The sequence below is a fragment of the Rhinatrema bivittatum genome, chromosome 1 (genome assembly GCF_901001135.1).
Source record: "Rhinatrema bivittatum chromosome 1, aRhiBiv1.1, whole genome shotgun sequence".
In the NCBI taxonomy this organism is placed as follows: Eukaryota; Metazoa; Chordata; class Amphibia; order Gymnophiona; family Rhinatrematidae; genus Rhinatrema; species Rhinatrema bivittatum.
Window position 1 is genome coordinate 36,468,305 of NC_042615.1, and position 10,289 is coordinate 36,478,593.

General features: G+C 45.0%; 1 protein-coding gene across 1 annotated transcript in view; it reads right to left on the reverse strand.

The window, feature by feature from the left end:
- Positions 1-8,412, reverse strand: part of LOC115087848 (malate synthase-like) — an 87,670-nt gene extending 79,258 nt beyond the window's left edge. The window contains exons 1-2 of the mRNA XM_029595534.1: positions 8,335-8,412; positions 425-553 (exon numbers count right to left, since the gene is read on the reverse strand). Coding sequence (XP_029451394.1) covers positions 425-553 — 129 coding nt within the window. The 5' untranslated portion in view covers positions 8,335-8,412. The remainder of the gene's footprint in view (positions 1-424; positions 554-8,334) is intronic.
- Positions 8,413-10,289: the final 1,877 nt, after the last annotated feature.

Sequence of the window (10,289 nt, forward strand, 5' to 3'; positions counted from 1 at the left end):
GTCCCGTCCGGTCTCCTGCAGCCCCGTCCGGTCCGGACGGGGCTGCAGGAGACCGGACGGGACCAGGGCGGGTAAGCAATGTTTTTACACTACACTACACTAACTCCTACTAGGGGGAGGCGGTAAACTAGCAGGTTAAGGCCGCGGCAGAACAGCGGGTTACGGAGGAGATAATATCAGCGCCCGTTACAGTATCGCAGGGGAATAGCTAATTCCTTCATTATACAGCTTTTTCGTTCATTTACATGCCGGGTGCGGAAAGGGTTATGCGTCTGTTTTCAGAAGCGATACGGACGCGTGAAACTGGAGACTGTATCGCCGAATTGCCTTGCGCGCCCGAATTGTGCGCTACGAGCACGTTACAGACGGGCAATCCTCGAGCGGACGATACTGGATCGACCTGTGTGTGTTTAAACACACTTACCTCGTCGACGTCTTTATCGAAAGTGGAGGCGAGCTGTGCTAAAAAGCGGACGGCGTCCTGGGTGAGAAGGGTGCGATACTCCTGTTCTAAACCAGGGGGTGGGGCCTGCAGATCCACGGTCGGCTCCATCTGGAGAGAGGATATTAGAGGTGTTTAAAGAGGGAATTTCATTAATTCTTCACTGCACACCACATTGCCATTCACCCAGGGAAATTCCCGGGAGGGTGCTATTACTGCGCAGTCACTGAGAACGCGTCTCCGTTTCTGCTTATATTTGTTTCATGTCCGTATGTAATAACGTGATGATCCCCCTTATGATTTCCTGTTTTTACACTGAGGTTCCCCCATGTGGACAAGCATTCTCTTATACTGCATTCTTTGGAGTGAAAAATATTTAAAGAATCAATATCCTGTAAGACATTTAGCCCTGCTCCTCCTCCACCACTGTCCACCCGAAAATAAACAACAACATACACACACAAAAGCATTCAATCAAAAATACATTTACTGCAAGAATTATTATTTTTTTAATATTTGGTATCAAATCGCTAGTCATGGTAGAAAATATGTCTTTCATTGGAGCTCTCTGTGGCACCCTATGCCACAGAGTGAATGGGAGATGGTGTGCTGTATTTCAAGTGAACCGCTCCCCCTCAGGGAAGGCACAGCAGGCAGAGAAAAGTGGGGATACATCCCCTATGGCGTAGGTTATAAACCCCCTGACCCTCCTGGGTCTGGGACTGCTCCAGAGGGAGTGGACAGACAAAGGACAAAGGACTGTGATCCTCTCCCAGGGTTACAGGGGTGGAGTAGCAGGAGATGGGCAGAGATTCTCCCTCAAGGGCCTCAGGAAGCCTGAAGGAAGAAAAAGGAAAGACTATCAAGAAATATTGGTAAGATAAAACGAAAACAAAGTGTCCTTTAACTGGGGTAGGAACTTATCTGGACCAGGAAGCCAAACTGTGCCAGAGGGAACTTGCAACGGTGCCAGGGAAGGTTCTATCATGAGGCAGGCTGAGGCGGCAGCCTCAGGCGGCAAAAACTGACCCTCAAAATACTCAATCTGTGACTGCCTCACCCTGCCTTCAGGACCATCCACGTGCAGCTCTGTCAATAAGACTGCAGAGTCCCCACTCCCTGCGGGCAGAAAGAGCAGCAGTACAGAGACAGATTGGCCGATTGGGGTGTAGGGCATGCCCGGGAAGGCTGGTCGGGAGGATCACATGGTTTGTGTTGGTTGCTGCAGCCTCGTGCCTGTGAAGCTGGTACGACCAACGCCAGTGGGAGACTCTCTGCCTTCTGTTTATTTTATTTATTTGTTTTTTTACCGGCACAGCAGCGGCTCCATGCACCTGTTTCTTCCACCTTCACCGTGTTCCTGGCTTCTCCCCTTCTCAAGCTTCTGCTGGCAGCCGACGGGAAGCAGTGAGCAGGCCTTTCAATGCTGGCTCAACTCCAACCCTGGTCTCAACCGCTGGGCTCAATTTGGGCCACAGCAAAAAGTAATTTAAAAAAAAAAACCAAAACCAAACTAGCATCGAGGCCTTCCAACCTGCCCCTTTCCACACCACCAATGTAAGTAAAAACTGAATTTTTTTTTATTTATTCAGAGGGAAGAGTGAGAGAAATGACCTGAGTCAGTGAATGTGTGTTTTTGAGCGAGAGTGACAGCGTATGTGGTCAGTGAGTACATGTGAGAAAGCACGCGTCAGTGAGTATGTGTGACTGTGAGCATGACAGCACGCGTCAGTGAACAAGTAAGAGCGAGTGTGTATGAGTGAGAGATAAAATGAGTCAGTATGTGAGTATGAGAGACAGAGGATATGTGTAAGTTGTTGCGTCCGTCGGTCGCAGACAACTGCGACTGCTCTGCCTCACCTCTCTTTTATTTTTCTCCTCCTCCTTTGGGAAGATGGCTGCCTCCGCTGCTGTTTGCCGAACCCCTCTGCGTCTCCGAGCCAGCGTGGGCGTCCCCGTCCGCCATGCTTCTTCCTGAGGTCTCCTAGGGCGGGCGCGCGCGCGTGCGCACGCACGCTGCCCACTTTCTTAAGCACGTCATGGCGGGAACCTCGGGGGGGGCCCCACCGCATGACATCAGTACCTCTGGGTATTTAAACCTCCGCCCCACTCCAATACAACGAGTTAGCAAGGACTTTGGTTTTGCTACTCTGACCGCTTCTAAGCTGCTCGCTTGGATTCCTCACTACCCTCCGGGGTATTTCGCTACCTACTGAAGCTCTGGGTACCCACTCCTCAGGGGGCCCCCTCGCTTCTACTTGCCCTCCGGGGTTATTCAGCCTAACCTTCAGGACACCCGCCCCTCAGGGGTTTTGTCTGCTTTATTCCAGGTACCCTCGGTGCTCCTAGGTATTTGCTCCTCAAGGGCCTATCCTGCTCTAGGTATCCTGCACCTCGGATCACGGGTCCTTCTCTTCACTCGACTACTGAAGGAAGTCATCATTTCTGCTACCCAGTGAGTACTACTAATGCTCCGAGCTCTCCTCGCTCCACCCTTCAGGTTCTCGGCCTATCCCGTGCTGCGGAACAGTACTGGACCTTTGCTATTTCTGGGTGAGATCATGAACTACATTACAACTGAGACTATCTGGAGCCTTACTGTGATATCGCTGGACTACAGCATTGTCCGGTCCTTGGACAAGTATTATCTTCATCACAGCAGGATAATAAAGCTTCCTTTCCTCTGTGTCTGCTTGTTATTGAGTCTACCCTATCGTTGTGGTTCCTCACGGGGCCCCTCCCCGTGGGAGGAGTCATCACCACTTTGACCACAAGTCCACATTATGCCACAAACCCAACATAAGTTGGTGAGCGCGAGAGCATATGTGTGACTCAGTAAGTGTATGTGTGTGAGCAAGTCAGTGAGTCAGCATGTATGACTGTCAGGGACCATTTGTGAGTGAGCACATATATATTATAGAGTGTCTGTATATGGAGGAGAAAGTTTGTGCACATCACCACCTTTGACTAATCCACAATCTCAGGGTGCCTGAAATCAAAAGTTCCTAGGTATGGAGAGTAGGAGAATTGTTAAAAATCCGTTATTGTTTTTAATTATTGAATGGTATTTCTTGTGTCTGCTATTTTAAAATATTTGATAGGTATTAGGGAAATTGTTTAAACTTTTAGTTTTTGATTATTGAATGCACTATTCATCATCTGTTTTGAAATATTCTTTTTATTAGTATTATAATTTATATATTGTGTTTTATTATTTGAGGTTTTATTAGGAATAGTGATGTTTCTGTTTTTCCATTGTTGTAATGCTTGTCTGGCTTGTTGCGGTTTCCAGTTCAATTTTGTCCGCATGTTTCTATTTATACTTTATGACCGTCCATTCTGTTATTTGGTGAGGTTCTGTCTGTGTCCTGCATCTGTGAATGAGTTGAAGTATTCTGCTAGAATGATTTTCTGTATAGGGATCTATATATTTATAAATGATCTGGAAAGGGGAACGACAAATAAGGTGATCAAATCTGCAGACACAAAATTATTTAGTTAAATCACAGGCAGATACTGATACATTGCAGGAGGACCTTGTGACACTAGAAGATTGGGCATCCAAATTTAATGTGGACAAGTGCAAGGTGATGCATATAGGAAAAAATAATCCTTGCTGTAGTACACGATGTTAGGTTTTATGTTAGGAATTGCCACTCAGGAAAAAATTCCAGGTGTCATAGTAGACAATACATTGAAATCATTGGCTCAGTGTGCTGTGATGGCCAAAAAAACAAACAAAATGTATAGAATTATTACGAAGGGAATGGTAAAGAAAACGGAGAATATCATAATGCCTCTGTATCGCTTCCATTGTGAGACTGCTCCTTGAGTACTGTGTTCAATTCTAGTCACCGCATCTCAAAAAAGATATAGATGCACTAGAGAAGGTATAGAGAAGGGCGACCAAAATGATAAAGGGGATGGAAAGGTTCCCATATGAGGAAAGGCTAAAGAGATTAGGGTTGTTCAGCCTGAAGAAGAAAGAGCTGAGGGGGATACAATGGAGGTCTACAAAATCACAAAAGGACTAGAATGGGTAAATGTGAACCAGTTATTTACTATTTCAGATAAAACAAGGATTAGGGGGCACTCCATGAAGTTAGTAAGTAGCACATTTAAAACAAATTGGGGAAAAAATCTTTTGCATTCAACGCACAATTAAGCTCTGGAATTCGTTGCCAGAGGAAGTAGTTATGGCAGTTAGCTTAGCTGTGTTTAAAAAAGGTTTGGACAAGTTCCTGAGGAAAAGTCCATAAACTGCTATTAGTCACACTCATTTAGGCAAGAGGCGCTGCTTATTGCCAGCATTAGTAGCATGGGATTTATTTAAAGTTTGGTCCATCAAGTCCAGCAATGGCCATTGCTGGACTTGATGGACCCTTGGACTGACCCAGAATGGCAACTTCTTATGTTCTTAGCTTGTTTTGTTTTCCTAATAGGAGGGTATTGGTGTTTTAAGGCCTGGTGTAATATTTGCAGTGCTGCTTCTCATGCTTTATACTGTTTGAGCACTGGCAGTTAGTGCTGTTTTGGTATGGGAAGTTTACTGTACTGTAATTTGTAATCCAGTTTACTCATGACTTTTGAAGGTCAAGCTCACAGCTAACACACTTTACAATAGGCCTAATACCATATGGGTTCCAAGCAACTTGCTTTTTGCAGGATTTTTCCTGGAATATCACTAGCACTCTATCTGCCACTCCTCTGGGAACCATGAACATCGTCTTACCCCCCTTACCCCAGCATTTCAAATCACCAAAAGGGCTAGACTCAAGGGGGAAAACCACCCCTACCTCTGTAATTTGACCTGCACCGTGTCTTGGGGCGGGGGGGCTTTTTTATTTTCCTCGCCTCAGGCAGCAGATTGCCTTGAGCCGCCCCTGCACGGGGCTCAGAGGATGCTGTCTGCAGACCCAGAGGGGGATACTTTCCTTAAACTGATCAGGACACAGGACATTGTGAGTAAATTGAACTGGACATGGAAAGGAAGAGGGGGCCAGGACAGGCATGAAGAGAAGAGAATGCTAGTCTACTCTAGCACTGTTTGGGAAGCTATAGTATTATTGAGAACTTAACTTTTGTTGGACTGTTACTGTTTCTGCTACAATGCTTCATGCAGAAGATTATTTAGTAAATTATTTTTTTTTTTTGGTTGGAGCAGAAATTCTGAGTGGACAAGGGTTTACTTCGTGGGAGTGTCCCTGGCCCTGCAGCTTATCCTGGCCCCAGATAAATGTTTCCCCCACCTTGGGTGACCCCAATGCTCCCCACAGCTGAGAAGGTTACATATCTTTGATAATTAGGTAGAATTAAAAGTCAATAAAAAAGTCATAGGTGATACCTTTTATTATGACTGCTTTCAAGAGCTACACTCCCTTCATCTGGTTAAAGCAAAATCAGCAGGTTCTCAAAGGCAGCAGTGATCTCCTAGTGTTTATTATAGTGGTCTGGGAACTGGGAAAATGAGATCAAGTTCTGCTTGTCCCACTGTTTGCTGTGATCTTACAGAAGTCACGATTTTCTTTTGCCTCAGGTACCTATACTAACAGGGCCAACTCACTAAAGTTAATGCTTTAAAAATATTTATATATATCTCAAAACCCTCTGAGATGAGACTTAAGTATCTAAATATGTATATCCTAGAGGAGAAGAGAGACAGGAGAGATCTGGGGTATAATAGCTAATGCCTTGTGTAACATGGGATTTGCATGGTGGCATCACTAATTTGTGCAGACCGTTCTATTCATGTCGCTGTGCACATTTTTTGTGTGCTAAACTCCTTGTTAGAAACTGAGAAATATGATGGCAGAAAGATATCATACAGCTTAGCTGGTTGGCCCATCCACAGTACTGCTCAGCTCTACAGTCCCTATCACTCCCTCGGAGATCCCCCGTGCTTCTTCCAGGCTTACTTGAATTCAGATAAGGGTACATTTTAAAAGGGCCGTGGCACAAAGGTACACGCTGTTTTATAAACTGTACACGTAGGTTTTAAAATACTCCTCACGCTCGTATGTCTGCGGCTCTGCACACACATCTTAGTTGAGACTCTTTATAAGGCTCAGTCTGATACCTTAGAAGTGATGAAAACCGAACAAGAGGAGTTGATTTGTACACTGCAGTCCCTGCTAGCTGCGATGTACAAATCAACTCCTTTTCATCACTTTACTGTTGCCAGTTTTACAATAGATACCTCTGAATGTGTCTGTAACACCACCTCCCGAAACCTCACCCCGAATCAAAGTGCCCCTTACAATGGTCCATATATAGAGTATCAGACTGAGCACTATAAAGAGGCTGTCTCTCTCTCATTCTCTTCCCCCAACTATTACACCTATCGAGGAGCTGTAGCAAAGCGTCACATGTAACACTCGCACCGGCTGAGGAAAATTAGGGGTTGCACGCGTCAGGGCTGGCCCCGCCTCTGGAACACCCATGCCCTGCCCCTTTGCTGCCTCCTTTTTCTGGGCACGGGTACATCGATGCACACACATCCTTCCTAGCTATTTAAAATTCGCGTAACTCCCATGCGGCGCACTTATGTGGCCATTTTTTGCACACACAAGGCTTTTAAAATCTACCTCATACTGTCTTTGTCTCTACCAACTCGACTGGGAGGCTAATTTCATGCATCCATCGCTTTCTGTAAAGAAAACCTTCCTTAGATTATTCCTCAGTCTACCCCCCTTTCACCCTCATCACGTGACGCCTCGCTCCAGTCTCCTTTCCATTAAAAGAGATCCACCTTCTGTGCATCAGTACCTCCGAGGTATTTAAATATCTCTATCATAACTCCCCTCTCTTGCCTTTCCTCTAGGAGATACATATTTAAGTCTATTCCCATATGCCTTACAATGAAGCTCATTGATCATTTTGAAGGTGCGCTCTCCAAAATTATATACAGTATTCAAAAAAAATGACGTTTTACCAGGGACTTATGCAAGGGCTGACCATTCTTTTCCCTATGCACTCAAGCAGCTTTCTGGCTTTTGCCATCGCCTTATCCACCTGTTTGACCACCATTCCGTCACGCTCAGGTGAATATCGAGGCAAGACTTATCGTTATAATACATGATCAGGAACCCTTGAAACAGTTGGCAGAGCGATATCTAGAAATGGTTTTCCCAGTTTAACTGGTAACCCCTGAAGCAGGCAGCAGCGTCTGCCAAAATGTGGGCTTATGTCGGGTGTTTCAATTTTGGAGTGTAAAGTGAGAACACAGAGGGAGATCTCATCAATTTAAGATAAGCAAATAGACTTTTTAAGTCTACATTGATGACACACAAGGAGATGTTGAGGTTTTGAATAAGACAAGAGTTTAGTTGGGGTGCTTTAGGTACATAAAATAATAAAAATGTATCAATAGAATGCAGTTATAGGATTAAAAAGACTGTTCTTTTGAACCCGCAGATGACTGAGATCGGAGGTGTCCATTGCTGATAGCGCTTGGGGGCCATTGCGTGGCAAGAGGTGGTGGATGTCAATTAGATTAAAACAATTTTTTCTGAGGCCGTGCTCCTAACAATTTGATGAATCAACCCTACTGCAATGTAACAGCAATTCTAAGAGTATCTGTGATCCCCTTATTTGTGATGTAGTTGTGGCTTGGAGGGGGTCTCTGCTTGCGTATTCTTGTTAGTAAATCTGAACATGTAATAAACAAGATATTCTGTATGCAAGTCATTTTGAGATACAGTGTGTTAACTTTATTTAAATAAGCCCGAGATTGCAATAAAGGTCTAGTAGTACCAAGTTCTTCTAGAAGGTTAAAAAAATGTCATTTTCAGTGTTATGATGATAAAACATGTTTTGTTGTTGTATCTTCCCACAGAAAGCAGCCACTATTAGCTTCAAAACCATCTGACAGTAATAAACCAGATTGTACTCACAGTTCTTCCTGAATGTGCGCTTCACAGCTCTGAGCCCAGCTCTTCCTATTGATGGTTTTAGGGGCTGAAGAGTCAAAGTTTGCTTCCCTTGCATTGTTTGCTATCAATATTTAACAGGCGTGACTTCAGACTTTGAACTTTGGCTTTTAAAGTACTGCAGACATGTAAGCTCATATTTTCACTGGCTGCTCGTTTGTATTCCAAACATCTTTTGAGACAATAAAAATGCTTTTTTTAAAACATTAATGCTACAAATTAATTTCGGAGCATGTTCTGCTGCGTTCCAAGAATGCCGTAACAGGGCTACGGATCCAGGACTCAAATGGAGAATAAGGGAGGTCATTCACTAAGCCGTGGTATTTTCCTACAGGGAAAAATATCACAGCAGCAAAAGCCACCCCAACAACATGCGATGGCAACCCCAGGACTGTGGGGCGGCCATTTAAAAGGGCTGCTGGGCGCCAAGTAGGCCCTCACCAAAACTAGTGAAAACCCCCAAGGGTCTATATAGACTCTCTGTCCCACTCCCTGGCTGTCTTTGGAAGCTGCTGTTATCGCCTAATCAAAAAAAAAAAAGTACTTTATAGGAAGGATTGCAAGTCCTGCCCCCGACTACTCCCTTCATACAAAAAGTCCGGCCACCAGAGTCCCGCCCCAACCTAGCCCCCCAATAACTCCCCCTTCAACATAACACGATCTCTGGTGGTCCAGTGGACCTCCCAAATCCATGCTCCCAGACCCCTCCCTTACACATAACAAGATTCCTGGTAGTTTAGTAGGTCCCAACCCCCACCCTAGCCTACGCTCCCCAGACACCCCTCCCCCCTTACCTAAAAAGTCATCATGGTAGTCAAGTATGGGCCTGGAGCACCCCTTAGGCTCCGAGAGGTGGTCATTTCCCAAAACGTCACCTCCCGGCCTTTGTTCCATCACGTGATAGGTGGCAAAGGCCAGATTATACCATTTTGGAAAATAGCCACCGCCTATGTCCAGAGCCAAGGGGGCATTCTGGGCTTGCACTAATTACCAGGAAGACTTTTTAGATAAGGGGATCCAGGGGGTGGGCTAAGGGGTCCACTAGGCTACAGGGTTCTTATGTGAAAGGGAGGGGTCTGGCGGTGCCGGTGTCCACTGAACTACTAGGGATCTTGTGTGGAAAAGGGGGGGAGGTTTAGGGGAGCCAGGGGAGGGGGAGGGGTTCTCAGTATCCTGGCCTCTGGGGATCAGATTTTTTGGGTGAAGGGGAGGGATTGGCACAGGGCTTGTGATCGTTCCTATAAAGTTATTTTTTTTTTGTTTTTTTTAATTAGTCACCAACAGCCACTTCCAAGGGAGGGGGGGGACAGGGGATCTATGCAGATCCCCAGGGGCTTTGATTAGTTTTGGGTGAGGACCTGCTTGGGACCAAGCAGTCTTTTTAAGACATGGCCCCAAGAGCCTCAGATGTGCATTAATGTCCAAAGGCTCTCGAGGGAAGTTAGCTACTACTCTGAAACAGTAGCTAATTTCAGTTCAAATAACACAACTTGCAAATTTTTTGGCATGCTACGTTATTTGATTTGCAAGGTTCAGGGTAGGATAGACTATTAATGAGCTAATTAGCATGTATTTGCATGCTAATAGGCTCATTTTAATACGAGATATAAACCAAATAAATAAAAAACAAATATTTCAGATATCTTGCATTATGGCATTTACCGCACAAAAACAGTATTTTTCATGTAATGAATGGCCTAATGTGGCTTAGTGAATGAGGCCCTAAGGAATGGAATGGGATGCATAGAGATACCACATATGCTATGTATTCCCAATTGTGATTTGAGAAGTGCTAATTCTTTCAAGTGAGATACAAGTACTATAGTGGCAACCTGTGTATCAACTATCAAGAGTCAGTTTAGCTACAACACAACAGATCTCATGCCTTCCCAAAAATGTTTATATGCTTCAGAGGTTCC